This window comes from Phoca vitulina, unplaced genomic scaffold (genome assembly GCF_004348235.1).
Source record: "Phoca vitulina isolate PV1807 unplaced genomic scaffold, GSC_HSeal_1.0 scaffold12, whole genome shotgun sequence".
NCBI classification, from domain to species: Eukaryota; Metazoa; Chordata; class Mammalia; order Carnivora; family Phocidae; genus Phoca; species Phoca vitulina.
This window is the reverse complement of record NW_022589715.1, coordinates 13,684,760-13,707,302: the sequence shown is the minus strand read 5'-3', so window position 1 is coordinate 13,707,302 and position 22,543 is coordinate 13,684,760. Positions and strand designations below refer to the sequence as shown.

At 44.6% G+C, this 22,543-nt stretch overlaps 1 protein-coding gene across 1 annotated transcript in view; it reads left to right on the top strand.

The window, feature by feature from the left end:
• Positions 1-13,808, top strand: part of USP39 (ubiquitin specific peptidase 39) — a 30,089-nt gene extending 16,281 nt beyond the window's left edge. The window contains exons 10-13 of the mRNA XM_032410539.1: positions 5,092-5,234; positions 9,591-9,726; positions 11,904-11,990; positions 13,292-13,808. Coding sequence (XP_032266430.1) covers positions 5,092-5,234; positions 9,591-9,726; positions 11,904-11,990; positions 13,292-13,339 — 414 coding nt within the window. The 3' untranslated portion in view covers positions 13,340-13,808. The remainder of the gene's footprint in view (positions 1-5,091; positions 5,235-9,590; positions 9,727-11,903; positions 11,991-13,291) is intronic.
• Positions 13,809-22,543: the final 8,735 nt, after the last annotated feature.

Below are 22,543 nucleotides of genomic sequence, written 5' to 3'. Positions count from 1 at the left end.
CTCCATACTGTTTTCCAGAGTGGCTGCACCAGCTTGCATTCCCACCAACAGTGTAGGAGGGTTTCGCTTTCTCCGCATCCCCGCCAACATCTGTCATTTCCTAACTTGTTAATTTTAGCCATTCTGACTGGTGTGAGTGGTATCTCATTGAGGTTTTGATTTGGATTTCCTTGATGCCGAGCGATATTGAGCACTTTTTCATGTGTCTGTTGGCCATTTGGATGTCTTCTTTGGAAAAATGTCTGTTCATGTCTTCTGCCCATTTCTTGATTGGATTCTTTGTTCTTTTGGTGTTGAAAACTCCCATCTTTTAAAAAATGTAGTGTTGGGGCGCCTGGGTGGCTCAGTTGTTAAGCATCTGCCTTCGGCTCAGGTCATGATCCCAGGATCCTGGGATGGAGCCCCGCGTCGGGCTCCCTGTTCGGCGGGAAGCCTGCTTCTCCCTCTCTCACTCCCCCTGCTTGTGTTTCCTCTCTTGCTATGTTTCTCTCTGTCAAATAAATAAATAAAATCTTTAAAAAATAAAAAATGTAGTGTCAGCATTAAAGTGGAAAAAAACAGAGCTAAGATATAAATAAATAAATGGAAAGAAATCATTTGTTCTCATTGTCACATTACTTTTCTTTTTTAAGATGATTGATTGATTTGAGAGAGAGACCATGTATATGCAGGCCTGCAAGCTGGGTGGGGGGAGGAGCAGAGGGAGCAGTGATTCTTAGAGACACCAAGTCCTGCTGAGAACTGTACTTGACTCATTTTTTTTTTTTTTAAGGTTTTATTTATTAGAGAGAGCACGAGCTGGGCGGGGGGCAGAGGGAGAGGGAAAAGCAGACTACCTCCTAAGCACAGAGCCCGATGTAGGGCTCAATCCTAGGACCCTGAGATCATGACCTGAGCCGAAATCAAAAGCTGGCCACTTAACCGACTGACTACCAAGGTGCCCCTGTAATATTACTTCTTATGAAGTTAAAAGTGTCTTTTTATCTACTGAATTAAAGTTTCTTGGTTTAATTCTCTTCTTCATGCTAGATAAATTTAATCCTTTTGGTTCTGGGAGAATTTACTAGGAGAATTTTTTTTAACTTAATGTTTCATTCCAAATCCTTTCTGCCCGTTCTCTTCATTAGTTAAGATTCTTTTGTTTTCAGATATTAAATACCAACAAAAAGTTCACTAAAAGAGGAACTTTATTGGCATCTCCTTAGGATCTTAGGGAGACTTGAACTGAGCAGGACTTGGGAAGGACAGAACGAGAGTGAGGGGCTGTCAGAAGTGGTGGTCTGTTGATTGTCCCTTGTACAGGCTGCTACTACCTTATCGCCAAGGCCCAGCCTCTGCCATGCTGCTCTGGGTTCCCCAGGGGGAGTGGAAAGGCCTGCTTGAATCAGGTGTCCTTTCTGTTCAGAAACCCCGTGACTAGGGGCCTTTCCTTGAAAAGGCTGAGTTGTGAGGTAGGCAGCCATCCCAGCACTCTAAAACCCGCCTCCCCTGACCTCCATCACTATTTCCGTCCAGTGCCCAAGTCCGTTGACTGTTAGCACGCTTAGGAAGCACAACAAGCCCTGGGTATCCATGGACATTGGCAGCTGCCTGTCTCTCTCTCTCTCTCTCTCTCTCTCTCTCTCTCTCACACACACACGCACAGAGATTGGTAACAGTGATAACCTAAGATGTCTAATCTGCTGTTTAGACTCATTTCATTTTAGGGAGGTGAAAGAGAGACCTTAGGGTTTGTGTAGCTCAGTTTCTTTATTTTATGGTTTTAAGTGACAGAGCTGGGAATTTAAACTCTGATTTTTCATCTGGCATTTTCAGCCATGCCACTCTTGGTCCCTATTATCACTGTTGAAACTTAAGTAATATTGAGATTCTCTTGAGCCCTCGGTATTGATTTACATTTATTTTTACTATAATAATACTTAAGTTAGTATAAATGTAAACTTTGGTATAAGCTCATTATACTTACAGCTTTTAAGCAAGTATGAAATTATAACACATTTATAAGTTATGCAGACAAAATTTTGAAACCAATAAAAGTGATTAACAGTGATATTACAATGTGATACGTAGTTACAGCCAAATTGTTCCTTGCTGTATGAATGTGGTACTGCTGTCCATGGTGAAATTCTTCCTCCACGTTTTCTGGAACTCCTGAGGAAACTTTTATGTTAGGCTGTGATATCATTTATGTGTTAAATCCTTCCCTAGTCTGAGATAATTAAAATGAATGCTTCTTGTGACCACTAGTTCATAGATTCAGATGTGGACAGTGAAATCTCTTAGCATTTACCTGATTAAAAAAATTTTGGGGGGGCGGGGGCGGGGCGGAGGGGGAGGGCGCCTGGCTGGCTCAGGGGAGCATGCAACTCTTGATCTTGGCTTTGTGAGTGCGAGCCCCATGGTGGGTGTAGAGCTTACTTAAAAATAAAAACCGTTAGGAGCGTCTGCCTTTTGCTCAGGTCATGATTTCAGGGTCCTGGAATAGAGCCCCGCAGCCCTGAATCGGGCTCCCTGGTCAGTGGGGAGTCTGCTTCTCCTTACTGACTACCCTCCCCTCCCCCTGCTCATGCTCTCGCTCACTCTCTCAAATGAATAAATTTAAAAAAATTAATAAAAAAAATTAAAACCTTAAAATTTTTTTTTTTTGCTTTTAACACAGTATGTTATTTCAACCACACAGAAGTTACTTGATACCAACAAAAAGATATTTTTTCCAGTAGTGCTTATACCTATAGATGATCAAATATTTACCAGAAAGGTGTGCCTATGCTGTGTGTAGTAGAGATGGAAAGCTTATTTCTCCAGTGCTCTCAGGTTACTCATCATGTGACAGGGCAATTTGATTTAAAAAAAACATAACAGGGGATGCCTGGGTGGCTCAGTCAGGCACCTGCCTTCGGCTCAGGTCACAATCCCGGAGTCCTGGGATTGAGTCCCGCGTCGGGCTCCTTGCTCAACAGGAGTCTGCTTCTCCCTCTGCCTACCACTCCCCCTGCTTGTGCTCTCCTCTCTCTCTCTCTCTCTCTCTCACAAAATTAAAAAAAAAAACATAACAGCTTTATTGAGTATAATTCATATACCATACAGTGAACCCATTTAAAGTTTATAATTGAATGGTTTTTACTATATCCACAGATACGTGCTACCACCAGTTAGTTTTAGAACATTTTCATCATTCATGTTTTTATCACCCTTTTGTTACCTCTCAACCTTCTCATCTCCCTTAGCCATAACTTCTAATCTCCTTTCTGTCTCTCTGGATTTGCTATTCTGGACATTTCATATAAGTGGAATCCTGTAATATGTGGTCTTCTGTGATTTGCTTCTTTCACTTAGTGTAATGTTTTCAAGGTTCGTCCATGTTGTAGCATGTGTCACTACTTCATTTCCTTTTTGTGGCCAGATAACACCCCGTTGTGTGAATACACCATATTTTATTTATCTGGCCATCAGTTGATGGACATTTGGGATTGTTTCTACCTTTTGGCTACTGTGAGTAATGCTGCCATAAATATTAGTCTACCAGTTGTTCCGTGAACAGTTTTCATTTCTCTTGGGTGGTAATTAAGAAGCAGAATTGCTGGGCTGTATGGTAACTCTTCTGTTCAGCCATTTGAGGAGCTGCCAGGCTGTTTTCCGAGGTGGCTGCAACGTGTTGCATCCCCATCAGCAGTGAATGCGTGTTCCAGTTTGTTTGCATCTTCACCAACACTCGTTACTGTTCGTCTTCTGGGTGAGAGGCATCCTAATAGGTGTGACGTGGTAGCTCATTACGGTTTTGAGTTGTATTTCCCTGAAGACTAATGCTGTTAAGTATCTTTTCATGTGCTCATTGGACCTTTGTGTATCATCTTTGGGGAACTGTCTATTCAGATATTTTGTATATATTTTAACTGGGTTATCTTTTTATTATTGAGTTGTAGGAATGCTTTATATAATCTAGATTCCAGTCCTTTATCAGCTGTCTGAATTTGCAGACATTTTCTCCTCCTTGTAGATTGCATCTTCACCCTCTTGATAGTATCGTTTGAAGCACATAAGTTTTAAGTTTTGATGAAATGCTGTCTAGGTGTTCTTGTGAAGTGTGTGCTTTTGTTTTCATATGTAAGAATCTGCTGTCAAATCCCAGGTCGTGAAAATTTACCCTTATGTTTTCTTCTAAGACTTTTGTAGTTTTAGCTCTTACATCTGCTGGGATACGCTCAATAATGAGGGGTCCCTCACTGCTTCAGAAGTACTTGTTCTGTGCATATCTGCCTCTCATGGTCAGGATGTTCTTCCTTATTTTGAATTCAGTGAGACTTTCGTGGTTTTATATTTTATATTTTATTTTTTAATTTTATTTTTTAAAAATATTTTATTTATGTATTTGAGAGAGAGAGAGTGAGAGAGAGCATGAGTCAGGGAGAGGGGCAGAGGGGGAGGGAGAAGCAGACTCCCCGCCGAGCAGGGAGCCCGATGTGGGACTCTGTCCCAGGACCCTGGGATCATGACCTGAGCTGAAGGCAGATGCTTAACCGACTAAGCCACCCAAGCACCCCAAGACTTTCATCGTTTTAATTCTGCAGTTTTTAACAAACCTCTTTTTCATCTGACATTTTTGTTTTCCTTGTAGAAACAGATCCCACATTGCTGTGGGTGGAGTTCAGCAGTATGCTCATGTGCTGGTGTAAACACGGCCCGTAGCTGTATTTTAGGCAGCCATAGCCATGTTGCTGTCCCTAAGCCTTTATGTGGCTTCTGGGATCAGGCGTCTTCTGAATCTTTTTTTTTTTTAAGATTTATTTATTTATTTATTTGAGACACAGAGAGAGAGAGAGTGCACGAGCAGGGTTGAGTGGCAGAGGCAGAGGGAGAAGCAGACTCCCTGCTGAGCAGGGAGCCCGATGCGGGGCTTGGTCCCAGGACCCCGGGATCATGACCTGAGCTGAAAGCAGATGCTTAACCAACTGAGCCACCCAGGCACCCCTGTCTTCTGAATTTTTAAGCGCAAGGCAGAATTATATTTAAAAATCTAAACCAAAACAAAACTCACTCCCCTGCCCCAATACTCCAGCACTAATTTGTTAATTTCCTTCTCACTCTGTCTAGGAATATAAGACCTACAAGGAGAACTTTCTAAAACGCTTCCAGCTCACCAAGCTCCCTCCATATCTCATCTTTTGTATTAAGAGATTCACTAAAAACAATTTCTTTGTGGAGAAGAATCCAACTATTGTCAACTTCCCTATTACGTGAGTATTACGCTGCTTCACTTCCTCTTAGGGGGAATGAGCTTGAATCTCTTTTCATATTTTTGTACCGTTATTCATTTTGGACTGTGTTAGAGATTGCTGGGAACAGAGCCTACTTACACTATGTAAGTTAAGGGTTGTTGTTGGAAGGATACAAATATTTCAGGGACTTCAAAGATAGATGTTTACCTCGAGGCAGTCCTTTCACCTTCTCTCCTGTTGCTTGCTGGGCAGTGTAGTCTTTCATGCAGGGAAAAACTGTTGATGAAAGTAGGGCAGGACCGGTAGGATTCTGCCTGGCTTTGAAGATGATCCCAAGCAGTTAGAGTCTGTCCTTCTGTTTGCTGGTCGTTGCATCTTCTTGCATACTGTAGTTAGGCACAGACAGTGGGGATGGTTCCACATTTGTCTTGCCATCTTGGGGTCCTTCCTTATTGGTGAGAAAGATAAATTTTGATGTATGGTCTTGTTTTTAGTTTACCATGCAGTTATCTTTTTTTTTTTTTTTTAAGATTTTATTTCTTTATTTGAGAAAGAGAGAATGAGAGAGAAAGCACATGAGAGGGAGGAGGGTCAGAGGGAGAAGCAGACTCCCTGCCAAGCAGGGAGCCCGATGCGGGACTCGATCCAGGGACTCCAGGATCATGACCTGAGCCGAAGGCAGTCGCTTAACCAACTGAGCCACCCAGGCGCCCTGCAGTTATCTTTTTTATGAACGTCTATGAGTATTTTATTTTATTTTATTTTAAAGATTTTATTTATTTGACAGAGAGAGACACAGCAAGAGAGGGAACACAAGCAGGGGGAGTGGGAGAGGGAGAAGCAGGCTTCCCACAGAGCAGGGAGCCCGATGCGGGGCTCTATCCCAGGACCCTGGGACCATGACCCGAGCCGAAGGCAGACGCTAACGACTGAGCCACCCGGGTGCCCCGTCTATGAGTATTTTAATGCACATTGAGAGGAGTTGTACCAGATGCTTTCATTTTACTACTTTCTAACTCAGTTCCTGCAAGATCCTTTTGGGGGTAGACAGTTGGTTTTCGGTTCTCAGGAGACATGGTTTTTCATACGCTGAAGAAGATACCTCTGAGAACACTGAGAAACCTGGTGGCAGGACTGGCAGGAGGAGTGAGGGTCTCTTTGCTGGTGTTTAGGTCAGAGTGGAGCCCTAAGGCAGCTTCTTGTCGAGAAGGATTTGGGTGGGTATATGACCGAATTAACTTGATGTTTAGCTCAGGGTTGTTTTTTGTTTTTTGTGTATTTCCCCCTAAACCCTCAGAGTAGTTTGGGAGCTGTAATGTGTAAATGCTCATCCCTTCCTTTCTTTGTCTCTCCATCCCTCTCCATTTCTCACTTGCCCAAACCACACCAAGACTGCCAATTTTCTCCTTTGAAAGTGGTTCCAGTTCTTAATTCTGGTAGTGTTTAAGAGGGTAGTATCAGAAAGTAAAGAGGCCTGAGTGCTGTGCCATCCTAGCTGTGGGACTTTGGGCAGGTCATTGGCATATCTTCTGGAGTTACTCTGACATGGATAAAATGAGAGGCTTGGGCTAGGTGAACCCTCTGGGTCCTTCCAAGAATAACATTTTATTTTTCCTGGTTCCATGATCACCAAGAATCTGAGAACAGTTGAAGGGGTGAGGAGAGAACACCTTTGTGTGGTTAGCATTACAGGAGAATCTCTTACTTGCTTTTCCCACACTCTTCTTCCTGTTCTTCACTAGCATCTTGTCTGTGTGACAGAGTGAAATTGGGGGACATGGAAGCCAGTGTTCTGCTACCTTGAGTGAGACCACAGAGAAACTTTCTTTGAAAGTCCATGTAGTGGGGTTTTCTTTCTGAACTGGACTTTTGTGAATTGCCACAGTCATCAGTGTGTTCGTGGGAGGAGGGAGTGCTCTTGACTCAAGGGCAGTTCCGGACGAAGGAGGACTATGTATCGGTAATAGTTCCGGCTCAGTCACCACAGAAATGGCCTTACTCCATTGGCTTCTTTTATATTGCACCTGGAATGTGTTTATTTGGCTACCAGTTGCATTTAGGTTTTTGGTAACTGACTTCAGTAGTTTGTCCTTTGGAAAGCTTGCTTTGGAGAAGTTGAGAAAAAGATAAATTCTTAGCTAGTCAGCCTTTTAGAGACCAGTTCTGGAAACCTGTACTTTAAATGGTTTATGCATTATGGTTCTAGATTAGCTAAAGCCTCCATTTTTTTTTTTTTTTTTAAGATTTATTTATTTTAGAGAGTGTGTGGTCGAGAAAGGAGAGAGAGTGATTACATGTGCGAGCGGGGGGAGGGGCAGAGGGGGAGGGAGAGGAAGAGGGAAAGAATCCCAAGCAGACTCCACGCTGAGCAAGGAGTCTGATGTGGGACTCGATCTCATGACCCATGAGATCATGACCTGAGCCAAAACCAGGAGTCGGATACTCAACCGACTGAGCCACCCAGGCGCCCCTAAAGTCTCCACTTTTTGAAAAGGACCCTTTTTATACCTAATTTTTCTCCTGTGTTTTATTCATAACACGTCTTTTTACTGGAGATTGATCAGACTTGCAGTGATTAGGTGCCTTCTGCTCATTTGGAGGTAGGTTTTTTGGAGCACAGGATTAGAGCTGCACTTCCAGCTAATTAGGTGTGCTCTGAATTGGACTGTTCTGATTGGGAGAGGAGTATAGTGGGCTCCTCTGGCTGTTTTCTAAAACAAAATGATTTAACATGTATTCATTCCCTTTTATCACTAAACGGTTTTGGTTCAGTCTTGAAAACTTGAGTACTAATACTCCTGAAGATTCTCTAGGACTTGTTCAGACAAACAAGTTTGGACAGCTGTTGTTAAAGCTGAGGAGAGCTAGCTTGAGAAGACAGCTCTTAGCAGCCAGCAGGCCTTCCGGCTCTCTGGAGCTCACGTGGATTTCTTTTAACTCCTATCTAAATTATCTTTAACAATAAGTGTTGCAGTCTATATGGTACACTGTCGGTCTGTAGAAGTAAATAGCTATCACTAACATGAAAGCTACATAATATAATTAGAACAAAGTTGCATGTTTATTACTACATGGTTTACATAGAAAGTTTTTATATTTTTGGACAGGTAATATATTCACAGTCTATAATTCATAGGGAGATACACATTTGGAAGTGACCACGGACATGACCACTGTTAGCATTTCCTGTGAATCCGTCACGGATGATGTTATTGGAGTTCATGTTTTGAGTGGTAGTACATCAGATGGCATGTCAGTTCTAGAGATATTAGAAATATGATACAGTCTCTCTTATTCTTGCTAACAGTCACTCTGTTTCCCTGTTTAACTATAGGAAAGTTCTTCACAATTGTCTTTGTCCCATCTTCATAGTTGACATTTATCATAGCATTTGACTTTGCAATAACTGGTATATACATTTATGCTTCAACTGATGGTTAGAATCCAACACGTAAAACACAAAAGGAGATGTTATTCCACATTCAAGAATGTGTCTCTATATTTGAAAGTGAATGTTCAGATATTCAAAATAAAACAGATATTTTGCAGTCCCAATTGAAGGAACGTAGTCAGTAGTTTCTTTTGGCAACCAGAACTGAGAAATTGGGAAGCTGTGGAGTAGCCAGGGTGGGTCACCTAAAGAACAGAAAGAGGGGCTGCAAAAGGAGGGAGAAGGACAAAGCCGATGTCAGAGCAGAAAAGAGGTCATGCAGCTCCCTTGGATCTTGCTTCTTCTCCAGGGCCTGGTTCTAGCCACATTTCTACTTTATTTTGAGTAAATTCCCCTTCTGTGCTGAAGCTACTGGTCTGCCTGCTTTGCCATATTGAAATTGTGAAAATGACTGTTTACAGTGGCCACTCACAGAATCATGCGGTCAGGCCTTCCATAGCCAGAGGCTAGGGACCAGGCATCGACTGAACACTGCAGCTGTGGGATTCCCACAGAAGGCAAAGGGTGACGTGTTACTGCTGTTGTCTCCCTTAATCCTCACCATCTCCTTCGAGATGGTGACGCTCCTTTTCATTTCCTAGAAGAGCCTTCGGCGGTGTAACCTGCTCAGAGTCTCACATACCTCTGAAGCGACAGAAGCCCTCATTCCAGTTCTAATCTGAATGACACGAGGCCCTGCATCTTTTATGGCTAGACATGCTTTTACAGTGTGCTTTCCCCCTAGAGCCAGTCTTTCTAGTTTGCGTCATGTTTGTGGCAAATTATGTGAATTTCCACCAACCTGGGCTTCCATGGCTCTGCAAGCCTACCTAGATCCAGGCTGCTAAAATAGGGTTCAGTAGCTCTGTGGTCCGTTGATGTCGGACCGTTTCCCCGTCCGTAGTCTTTGTCTGATCTTGTGGCTTTATTTTCATCATCCTTAGAAATGTGGATCTGAGAGAGTACTTGTCTGAGGAAGTACAAGCAGTGCATAAGAATACCACCTACGACCTCATTGCCAACATTGTCCATGACGGCAAGCCCTCGGAGGGCTCCTACCGGATCCATGTGCTCCATCACGTGAGTGGCATAAATGGGGGTTGTTCCTTTGGCATTTCAGTGGGCAGCTCTCTTCAGTTTGCCTTATCTTGACCTTGACTTTGGTGTTCTGCAAGTAATAGAGCTGTCAGTGGTTAGTTTTGGGCAGTGGTTCTCAATTTTGGCTGCACGTTGCACTCACCTGGGGAGATTTTTAAATCCTGTTGCCTGGGCCACTCCAGGCCAGTTACATTAGAACAGTGTAATTTGTGCCTGTTGGTTTTTACCTGGAATAGAGGCCAGGGCTGCTGTTAAATATCCTGTAGTGCACAGGCAGCCCCCATAACAAAGAATTATCTGGCTCAGAATGTCAGTCAGTTAAGAGACTGCATTAGATTATGTGGAGGTGGGAACCAGGCAGCGTGGTGTTAAAATTATCTGGGAGATTCCATTGTGCAGCCAAGGTTGAGCACCACTGTCTTAGACTAGAGCCTTACCACCTGAAGTGGAATCCTCGAACTAGCAGCATTGATATCATATGAGAACTCGCTAGAAATGCAGAATCCTAGGCCCCACCCAAACCTACTGAATCAGAATCCGCGTTTTAACAGCACCCTCTGGTATGTAATTAAAGTTTATGAAGCACTGGTCTAAAGGTTTCTTTCAGCTAAACTGTTTTGAATTTGTCTCAAGCTGAAAATGGATGAAACATGTACTTAAGATATATTTGGTATCACACAGATTATTAGCACAGGTTGTTTTAATTTGATTAGTCTTCTGGGACTGTGGGTGTAATAACTAACTCTGTTTAGCAAGTATTTTACTGTGCGCTAGAAAATATGCCAAGTGCTTAATGTATGTTCATCTCATTTGTATCTTTTTTTAAAAAAAGTATTTATTAATTTGAGAGAAGGGGAGGAGTGCCCAGGGAATCCAGCACAGGGCTTGATCTCACGACCTGAGTGGAAACCAAGAGTCAGATACTTAACTAACTGTACCACCCAAGCGCCCCTCATTTGTATCTTTATTATTTTTTAAAAATTTTTTTAAATGAATTATTTTTTTTTTAAAGATTTTTATTTACTTGACAGAGAGACAGCGAGAGAGGAAACACAAGGAGGGGGAGCAGCAGGCAGAGGGAGAGAGAAGCAGGCTTCCTGCTGAGCAGGGAGCCCGACATAGGGCTGCATCCCAGGACCCTGGGATCATGATCTGAGCTGAAGGCAGACGCCTAACAACTGAGCCACCAGGCGCCCTGCATTTGTATCCTTAAAACACACCTCTAAGACAGGTGTTAATACCTTTTTTTTTTTTTTTAGATTTTATTTATTATTTGAGAGAGAGAGAGGGAGAGAAAACACATGAGTGGGGGAAGGGACAGAGGGAGAGGGAGACAGAATCTCAAGCAGACTCCCCTCCGAGTGTGGAGCCTGACGCAGGGCCCAATCCCAGGACTCTGAGATCATGACCTGAGCCAAAGTTGAGCTGGCTGCTCATCTGACTGAGCCACCCAGATTCCCCTGGTTTCACCATGTTCTTAACCAGTCCTCAAAACAGGAATGGGTGCTTGATTATGTGATCCTGAGCTTTTGTTATGTTTCCTGTATTCTGAACTGTTGGATTATCTGAATATCTATAGTCTTTAGTATCTGCCTTTGGCATTTCTTTGAAGTTTGGATGGTTGAGGCAGGTGAGCTTCCAGCAGTGCCTCTTCCATAATCCAGAAGCCTCTTTGCCCCCTCGTGTATGGCAGCATGAAGTAAGGTAGATTTGTTGTATTTGCAGCACTGGTTTTATAGGCTAAAGGAAACTGGTTACTATTTTGAACAGTGTCCACCAAGGACACTTCTCTTGGCTGTTGCTGTGTTCTCTGGGATGGAGGGTGGGGATGTGTACTTTTAGGCTTTCCCAGTGGTTAACACTGCACCTGCTGAGTGTGTCTAGTCTGTCACCTAAATTCTTCTTAAAAGTGTTGGGAGACTCCATTGTACTTCAAGGAATCCTCGGCAGGGATCGCATTTGCCAAGATCAGCACCCCAAAAGCTCTTTAAATTGATTGATGCCATGCAGAAGTCCTGCACCCTCTTAATTATGATTCTTGCTGAGTGGTGGTCTAGCAGCTATTCTTCTGATTCTTCTCACTTTTTGCTGCGATCCTTTCCTTCTACACCTTTTGGTTTTAGGGAGCAGACTAACCCATCCCTTCATACTTTTTGCAGGGGACGGGCAAATGGTATGAATTACAAGACCTGCAGGTGACTGACATCCTTCCCCAGATGATCACGCTCTCGGAGGCTTACATTCAGGTGGGTTGGCCACAGACTTGGTGCGCGCTGAACAGATAGGGTGTGGGGCCAGTGAGGGGAATGATGTGGGTGAAGGCAGAAAGTGGGATTGAGTCAAAGCCTCGGTTAGGCTGGGTACCTGTTGGAATGCACAGAGGAGTGAGGTGGGCCCAGATTATAGGGCCCTGAGAGCCCAGGGGTGATTGCTAGAAAAGAGAAGGGCAAGGAAGTGTGAAAGATTTGTGGATGAGCAAGGAGATTATGTGTGTGGCCAGGTTAGTTTTGCGGAGGTGTGTAGTCTGGTTTCAAGGAGGAAGAGCCTAGAATAATCAGGACCCCAACTAGGAGTCGGCTCTGAAGCTTTCCCCAGCATCCCAGGCCAAGTGAGTGCTCTTCATGACCCCACAGCGCTTTCTTCATGTCTTTGCCAGAGCACCAACCTTATTATTTTAACGTCTTCTCTATTGGATCGAGAGCTCGTGAAGCGGAGTATCTCTGTTTCTCTTTATAACTGCCCTGGTACCTAGCAAAGAAGGAAGACAGAGACCAAGCTTTGTTCTGTTTTGTCTTGTCATACCATACATTTATTGACAAACACCGAGTATGTTGAACTCAAATTTGATCTGTTTTTCAAGGAGACTGCACCTCTTAAAGTGCTCCTTTTCACATCTGCTTAATGGGTTAAATAAAACATCCTTATTTCTTAAGCAGTTGGTATCTTACTATAAAAAAAGGTGCAGGACATCCAGATCCAGAGTACAGAATCATCATAATTAGTAACTGCCGCTTGTGCTCCACCAAAAATGGTAAATGCCATTTTCCTGGGCCCTCCTCGTAGGGGCTCCTCCGGAGCCCAGAGCTTGCGAGCCTCGGGCCGCTCTATCCTGACCGAGGGCTGTTGGAACTTCTGCAAAAGGCGCGGCGATCCTAGACAGTAGAAGTGGCAGCGCCACACCACATCCTGCTCTTTTCACGACCTTGTTCCCTGGTGTCAAGAAGCTATAGCTTCGTAAAAAAGAACGGAGACACTTCTCGTTCTAGAGATAACACTTTAGTGACTTTGTGGTTATAGGCTTAACTAGGAGTTCCTTTTTAGAAAGTGAGTTTGGCATGGAAAGTTAAGAAGGAGAGAGGGGGATGGGTAGAAAGATAAAAATCAAGCCAAAGGGAAGTTTCTGAAAGGATTGAGTTAGTTTCAGGGGACAGACAAATAAGGATGTGGAGCGACAGGCTGTCCCTCGCCTAGGGTAGAACAGGTACTTGATAAATGTGTGTGGATTGAATGTCAGCTCCTACATGTCTGTTGTGTTCATTTCTTACAGATTTGGAAGAGGCGAGATAATGATGAAACCAACCAGCAGGGGGCTTGAAGGAGGAGTTTAGGGTTTTGCTCCCCAGGGCTTTGGCTGAAGATGTAATAATAGCAAAGCTGTAGCTGACCATAGGCTGACTGGCACATTCCCTGAGCCAACCCGTTTTGTGGGTTCGGGTTCACACCAGGGCATCAGAGGGGCCCACCTGCCTGGGATGGGTCTGCACCGTCACCCAACTGTCCTGAGATCAGTTGATTATAGATTGATGCTCCTTTCTCCTTCCTGTCTAGCTCCCCTCTAGTTTCAGCAGGCCAGAACTCTTTAACAGATGTGTGTAATATCTTTCTGGGCATCTGGGAGTATCTGAAGGGCAAGATGATGTCTTTTACACATCAGAGCCTCAGGATTTTAGGAATAAGAGCATGAAGCCAGTAATATCCTTCTTCCATCATAGGTGTTTTTCCTGTGGTTCACTCATTTCCTGATGTGTATTTTGGAATGGATTAAATGTTTTCCTGTTTTTAAACCAGCCTCTTGTTTTATATCCTTCCCTTAGGCTCTTGTCAGCTTGTGGGTGGTGTGTCATTTGGGATGCATTTTTGTCTCTAGGTAACAAAATATCTGACTAAAGCAATCAATTCCTGTGCTTAACTAGAAGGGTGGGGGTGGGCGGTTTCAGGCTGAGGTGCAGGGCTGTGTGAGGGAAGGGGGGGGAAGGAAGGCAGGAGGGACATTCGACTGCAGTGCAGTTCTGAGAAAGTCTCAGCCAGGCCGGTGGGGGTCCCAGAGCAAAGATTGCCAGTCAAAAGAATCAAGCAGAAATGGCTTTCTTCAAGCTCAGTTGTTGATTAGGACCAGCCTGGAGAAAGCGTGGCATCGGCCCAAGCACTGTGACGGAGCTGAGAATGGGGGCGATGTAAAGGTACAGCCGCTGGTGGCAGTCAGCCAGCCACCGCGAGGTCTCTTAAAGGGAGGGAGGAGCCCTGCACATCTGTGGCTGCCACCTTGACTTCTGGGAGTCAGCGCTGTCCCTGTTTGCCTTTACCTCTTTGACAGCTTCCGGATGTCCCTTGCTGACTCCTCTTCCTCTCTCCGGCCGTTAAAAGTTGAGATTCCTCAGGACTCAGTGCTGGGTCCTCTCCTCAGTTTGCTTTCTCCCTAGGCCATTTCAAGTATGTCCATGGCTTCACCTGTCCCCTAAGGGGGATGGCTCCAGTCTTAATCCCAGACTTCTCTCCGTTCTTCAACTTTAGAGCCAACTGCCTCTTGATATATTTTAGGTGTCTTAAAGTCAGTTCAAAGCCAACGTTGTTCAAAACTGAGCTTGTGAGTTTTCGCCTCAAACTTGGTCCCTTTCCACTGGTTTCTATGGCGCTGTAGGGTTCCATCATCCAGTTATATAATTTGGAAATTTATGCAGGAGTTCTCCTTCCCCCCCACTTCCCTCATCTAATCGGTAACCAAGTCCTATCGATTTCACGTTGTAAGTGTCTCTTGAATCTTCCCCACTTTAATCCTCTTCCACTGTCCAGGCTAAACTATAGTCAGCTTAGTCTAGGTCCAGTTAAAAGAGAGAAACCATACGGTAATTTGATCAGGGAAAACTCAATTTCAAGAATTATTGACTATAACGGGATTGGGGTCAGAACTCTAAAGAACACAGGAATAGCAGGTGTAAGGAGCATCTGCCATCCCTAGGGTTGCCATAGCGTCTAAGGCTGGAAGTCCGACCGCCGGTGCCCATCAGTGGTCTGTCTAGGGCGTCAGGAAACGCTGCTTATGGGGAGGCATCTCACTCTGCTTCCCGACTGCCTGGGGAGGAGAGGAGTGCCCGGTGCAGCTGCGGCCCCGAGGGTCTGTGGGCACTGCGGGAACCTGACGCCGGCGCCAGCTGCGCGTGTGGCCTTTGAGTGAGCGCACCGGCTCCGGGACGCAGAGCCCTGTCTGCCTGCGGTGTGTCTCCAGCACCTCGGAGCATCCATGGCAGCTGGCGAGGAACAATCTACAGGACCCAATCCATTTTCACAGAGCAGGCGACAAGGGTGAATTTGTGGAGTCGCAAGGCACTAAGTTGTGGAGTTGAGAGGCACAGTCCGCCCCTTGAGGACTCAGCTTCCGTGTACACTCTTACACACATTTGAACTTCTATACAACAACAGTGATGACAACAAAGAAAACAACTCTATTTCTGCCTAACAAAAAACTGCTACCCTTCTTACAAGTGAACAAGTTTTCAACCTTTCCCAAAACGAGATGTCCTGAGTCCTGTATCCTCTGAAGGCTGTATGGGTTACTCCTCAAATCCAGTCCTAGTCCCACTGAATATGCCGTTATCTAAAGACTAAGTTGTAAAGGTAACTTCCAAGGAGTTGTATATAAAATGAAAATGGGAAGAAGAGAGAAAAAAATGGTTAACATATGCAAATTATCATGTATAATTATGTATATCCTGAAGGCAATAAGCAAGTAGAAAATAAAGCTATAGTCCATATTTCTGTAATAGGGCAAAAGGCTGCAGTTGATGTCTATGCTTCTTACTTCCACTGCCCTTTCTGGGTCTAGTCTGCCCTTAGCCAGAGCCTCAGCTAGTTGGGGTTCTGGTAGGGTGACCCAAATCTTCAGTCCCTAAAGACCTGACTCCTTAATCATCTGACTCCCCACCCCCTTTGTGTTGCTCTAGTTTTCCATTAACATTTACTACTGGATATAGTCCATCTTGCCTGCATTTTGTAAGAGCAACCCAGTTTCACCATGATAATCGGGATCAGTAGACTAGTGGATTACACTCCCCCCCCTCCCCCCCCCCCCCCCCCCCCCGCATTGGTTTAGTAGCATAAGGAGCCCAAAATGTTCACGTGGTAGTCTCATCTTCTAATTGAGTGAAACCATGTTTCCTGGGTGGAAGCATTTCATCCTTGGGAACCAAGACCTCTAAACTAGCAAAGCTTCAAGCTGCTGGAACAGAAGTAAAAATTCTGCTAAGTTATTAAGTGTAATAGAGGAGTCACACCAATGTTCACCTATTTTTTAGACCCATGTATTTTGGTAATGGGGGAAGAGCACCATATAATGTTCTCTGGTTCAAAACATACTGCATCCTATAAAATGAGCACCAACTGGTACTGTAGCCGAGTTTTCAGTAAGCCATTCTATCTTGTAATGAGGCTAGCTCCTTCCAGATGATGGTGTATGTGTAAGACCGGTGAGATCTATGGGCATGAGCCCATTGCTGTACTTCCTTTGCTGTGAAAAGACTTCCTTTGTCAGATGCAATGCTGCATGGGATGCCGTGATGGTTGATAAGGCATTCCGAGGATCCGTGCATGGTGGTATTGCCAGAAACATGGGCAGGGACGGCAAACGCGTGTCCGGAATGTGTTTCTATTCCTCTGAGGATAGATCTCTGCCTCCATAATAGAAGATGTAATCAGCCTGCACCAGGTAGCTGGCTGATGTCCACAGGAATAGTGCCGTACTGGGGACTCACTGTTAATTCCTGCTGTTGGCAAATTAGATATTCAGCAGAAGCACTACTCAGGTCAGGGGATGGGGAAGTCCAGGTTGTTGAGCCCACGCATAACCTCTATTGCTGCCACCATGGCTCAGGAGCTCACTGAGCGAGCACTGGAGAAAAGAGGCTGCTGGCTGATATTCCACAGGTAATGTCACTTTGTAAACCGCATTATTAAGATCCTCCTCTGCAGCAGATGCCTTTTGGGGGCATTCATATGGAAAACAAATATTTTCACAGTATATATATTATGTTACTATAGTAATATATGTAGTATATATATAGTATATAGTATATATAGTATAGTGTAATATATGTATGTGTGTATGTGTATATATATGTATATGGTATATTCAGGGTCTATCCTTACACCTCTTCCCCAGACTTCCTTTTCACCAGGTTTACAATCCTGGTCATTCTGAATCCCTGGCTATCCAGCCAAACCATCGGCAACTGCCCATGAGTTAGTCGAGATCTATACTTCTGGCCATCTCACGCTCCAAATATAGTAAGCAACCCAATATACTGTTTGCAGAGGCTTTTCCTTCCCCACTGTCCTTCGGTGTCACCCTGAGTGGGGATGAAGAGCTACAGCTGTCCACTTGCATTCTGTACCAGCGTTTTGTACGAATCTATCTATAAACCAGGCTTGAGTTTTGTCTTCCTTTGTCAACTGGGCGTAAGTAACGCCCCAGGAGGCAACGCAACAGGAGTTGGTGTCAAAGGAATGTGGGCCACCTGCTCGTGTAACTTACTTGTGCCTTTTGGATCTGCCTGAGGTTGGTTTAATATACCACCCATTTAATGATAGCTTGCAGCTATGCATGACCAGCATTATGGCTGGTTGAGTCAGACAACAGCAGGTTCATGAGCGGAGATTCAGTTTGCCTGGTCACCTGTTAGCCCGTGTTTAGACGCTCAGTCTGTTAGGGCCCAAAAGCTAGCCAGAAGCTATTTCTCAGAAGGAGAATAGATACCTGTGGAAGATGGCATAGACTTGTTCCAAAATCCTGAAATTCTGCACTGTGATTCTCCTGTTGGTTCTTGCCAGAGGCTCTATACAGCATTGCTATTTGCCAAGGACACATCAAAATAGCGGCCATCCTGGATCAGAAGGTGCAAGGACTAGAGCAGTCTATCCTGCTGCTTAAACTTCTGTGGAAACTTTTCTTGTCCTGGCCTCCCTTTGAAACTAGTAGCTCTATAGCTGTCTCTAGGTGGGTTAAAGTAGCACCCTCAAATGTGATATATGTTGTCTCCAAAAGTCAGAAAGCCTACCATCGCTTGTGCCCTTTTTCTTGGGACCTGCCCAAGCAGGTGGGGCGGGAGGGAGGTGATCGGAGGTACAGCAGCTGGGGATACTTCGACATACTCTAGACCACACGTAGACCCCCAGAGGCTTCTAAGATGGCAGGCCCCTGAATTGTTTTAGGGTTAAATCACACCCTCTTGTTTGCTTTTATCTTACCAAGACATCTAAAGTACTTGTCACAGGGCACCTGGGTGGCTCAGTTGGTTGATCGTCTGACTCTTGGTTTGGGCTTGGGTTGTGATCTCGGGGTTCTGGGATTGAGCCCCACAGAGCTCCACACTCAGCAAGGAGTTTGCTTGTCCCTCTCCCTCCCACTCTGCTCCTCTCCTTGCTCATGCTTTCTCTTCTCCTCTTTCTCTTTCAAATAAATAAAATCTAAAAATAAATAAAGTACTTGTCACTTCCTGCTCATTGGATAGCATCATCATAGCATCATCAGTGTAGTGGACTAGTGTGATGTTTTGTGGGACGTCAAGACGATCAAGATGTCTGCACGGTATTATGGTAGAGCGGGAGAATTGACATTCCCCTGAGACAACACTGTGAAGGTGTCCTGCCAGGTAAAAGCTAACTGTTTCTGGTGATCTTTATAAATTGGTATGGAGAAAAAGGAGCTAAAGCTGCATGCCAAGGACCATGGGCTGTGCTGTAAAGATGCTACATCTGGGACGACAGCTTCAGCTGGAGTCACCATCTGATTACGTTTATGATAGTCTGACGTTATTCTCCAGCATCCGTGTGACTTCTGCACAGGCCCTCTGCCACTGTCATTCTAGTCTAAGCTATTGCTAATTTCTTTTTACAGTGGTCTCCTCACAGGTCTCCGCCCCTTCCCGTGTCCCCTTCCCCCAGTTCATTCACACTTTGGCCAGACCAGTCCTTTAAAGCACACACCTAACCAAGTTGTTTCTCCCTCACACCCTGATCTCCCACTGAGGACACTTTGTTGGCTCTTAGATGGAAATCCTTAGCCTCTCAGCCTCACGGTCTTGGGAAGTTTCTCCCGGTCATCAATCCCAGGATCCCTGTCCTTCCTTCCATTTCTCAGATGGGCCACAAGATGCAGGCCTTTGTGCCATCTGCTTCTTCTGCTGGGGATGCTGTCTCCCTTTTAACTTGCTCTGCCCTCGCCTCTCTGACCTCTCACACCTCCTCAGCACCATGTGTGTCTCTGAGTGAGAGCACATAGCACACCTGAGTGTTCCTTTTTTTTTTTCCCTGTGATTCTATGATTAATGTCTGTCTTCCCAACTAGACTCTTAAGTTCCAAAAGGACAGACAGGAACTGGGTTTTTTTTGTGCCCAGCCCTAGGAAAATGCTTGGCACTTAAGAGTCAGTTGCTGATGTTCATTGAGGAAATTATATAGTGCTAAGTCTGTGTTCTCTATCCTTTTGACAAAAATTTTGTCTATTTTTTTAAGATTTTATTTATTTGAGAGAGAGAGAGCACGAATGAGGGAAGGGGCAGAGGGAGAGGGAGAAGCAGACTCCCCGCTGAACAGGGAGCCTGACATGGGGCTCCATCCCAGGACCCTGAGATCATGACCTGAGCTGAAGGCAGACGCTTAATTGACTGATCCATCCATGCGCCCTGATTTTGTGTCTTTAAACCCACCCAAGATGTTGACAATAGACACTATTGCCTGGAAGGTTTAGAACCACTGCTCAGAGCTGACTGTCATGTCCTGTGTACAAAAGCTGAAGGGCCTTTGTGGGTGACATGTGGCTTGCTTCCACCCCTGCTGTCTGAACTGGGGTCACATGTTTCTATGGCTATGATCTCAGCAGATGCTTCTGCTTTTGGAGCCCTCAGGCTCTGGATGGTCTGACCCACACATGAAAAAGAAGTGGAATTCATGTTTTCTTAGCCAGAAATCACAAAGGAAAAGACAGATATGGAAAACATAACCTAAAGGTAAAAGACATGACAGGGTAACATGACAACATACAGGACAGTAAGGAAATGAATATACCTAATATATTTTTACTGGTAAGAAGAAGAATACTCCCGGGGTGCCTGGGTGGGTGGCTCAGTCAGTTAAGCCTCTGCCTTCGGCTCAGGTCATGATCCCAGGGCCCTGAGATGGAACCTGCGTGGTCGTGGTGGGGCTCCCTGCTCAGCAGGGAATCTGCTTCCCCCTCTCCCTCTGCCCCTGCCCCCCTGCTCTTGTGCAAGCTCTCTCTCTCAAACAAATAAATAAAATCTTAAAAAGAATATTCCTATGGAAAATTGGGCAAAAACTCCAATAGGCATTTCACAAAAGGTAAAATATAAATGGCCAATAAATATGTGAAAAAATGTTTACTTAGTAACTGAAGAAATGCAAAATAGAACAACCAGAGAGGTCGTTTTTATATTTTAGATTAGCAAAGATTTGAAAGATTGCTAATACCGAGAGTTGGTGAGAGTAGAGAAGAGGCACGTGTTTGTTATTGGGATAGAAGCTGGTACGGCTGGTACAGGGGGAGAGTGTGGTAATGCAGCCTATAGTAAAAGTAAAGATGTGCATAGTTTTTGTCCCCAAATTTCATGTCTTGGAATTGACTTTAAGGAAATAGACTGGTAAACAAAGATGTAAGTGCCAGGATTTTTATTTTTCACAATATTGTTAATAACGATAGTTGATACTATTGATAAAGGGAAGAGTTTGTATCCAGAAAAAAATACCATGCAGCAGTTACCAGTAATGACAGACGTCTATATTTATTGACCTGGAAAGATTATTTTTATTTTTTATTTTTTAAGATTTTATTTTTAAATAATCTCTACACCCAACCTGGGGCTCAGACTCATAACCCTGAGATCAAGAGGTGCATGCTCCACCAACTCAGCCAGCCAGGAATCCCTGGAAAGATTATTTTTATTTTTATTATTTATTATTTACTTATTTTAATTTAAAAAAAAAGATTTATTTATTCATTTCAGAGAGAGAGAGGGAGAGCTTGCCTGGGGGTGGGGAGCAGAGGTAGAGAGAGAGAGGAAATCTTAAGCAGACTCCCTGCTGAGCGCAGAAAGGCCAGGCTTGATCTCCGAACCCTGAGATCACCACCTAAGCTGAAACCAAGAGCCAGCCACTCAACCGACTGAGCCACCATGCGCCCCTGGCAAGATTATATTTTATTTTTATTTTTATTTTTTTAAAGATTTTATTTATTTATTTGAGAGAGAGAATGAGAGAGAGAGAGAGAGAGCACAAGATGGGGGAGGGTCAGAGGGAGAAGTAGACTCCCCGCTAAGCAGGGAGCCCGACGTGGGACTCGATCCTGGGACTCCAGGATCATGACCTGAGCTGAAGGCAGTTGCGTAACCAACTGAGCCACCCAGGCGCCTGGAAAGATTATTTTTAAATGAACAAAGCAGTTGTTCAATTTACAAAGCATATATAGGATGTTTCCATTTTTGTAAATCTGTTATATATAGGGACGCCTGGGTGGCTCAGTTAGTTAAGCAGCTGCCTTTGGCTCAGGTCACGATCCCAGGGTCCTGGAATCAGGCTCCTGCGTCGGGCTCCCTGCTGAGCAGGGAGCCTGCTTCTCTCTCTCCCTCTGCCCCTCTCTTTCTCAAATAAATCAAATCTAAAGAAAAAAAATCTGTTACATCTATTTTTGTGTATGTGCAGAGAAAAGTTTGGAATGATCTGTAATAAAATGTTATAATGATGTGTTGTGGATTTTAAATCTCACTCATTAATCAGGAGGACATGAAAGTAACTGTCTTTATTGTTTTATAATTGAACTCATTTGGGCTCTTAAGCCCCCAGAATATAATATTTCCATTCGAAGGTGATTGAGCCCCTTCTTTTTTTTTTTATTTATTTAAAAAAAACAGTTTGTTTATTTATGAGAGAGAGAAAGAGGGAATCCCAAGCAGACCCCACACCCAGCACGGAGCTCCACGCAGGGCTCAATCTCACGACCCTGAGATCGTGAGCTGAGCTGAAATCAAGAGTCAGCTGCCTAACTGACTGAGCCACCCAGGCACCCAGCCCCTTCTTTTAATACTCAGCCCCTCTTGGATTACTAACGACTGGACCCTATTTCATTTTTTCTGGGAATGATTGACAAAGTGCCCTGTCATGAGGAGAGGTACTGGGGACTGTGCTCTCCCTGGTCCTCTCGGTTCCCCTCTCCTTGTGCTGGGATGGGCTGTCGGATCTGACTTCCGCTCCTCTCAAGGTGCATGAAATCTGTCAGTGCTTTGTCCCCAGTCATAGGCTCTTTTGGGCCCCCCATTTTGTGCAGAGCTGATTCTGACGGCCTCTTGGGCCCTAGGTGTGTGCTTGCTCTTCTGCATCATGCAGGGGGCACCCTCTGAGGCTGTCCTCAGGCCTGTCTGCTAGGCCCCTCTTGAAGGCTGTGTTTTGCACTCTTTCTAATGTCATGTTGGAGGCAGCCTTCTCTAAGGGACTTGTGTTCTCATGCCCTGGAAAGTGAAGA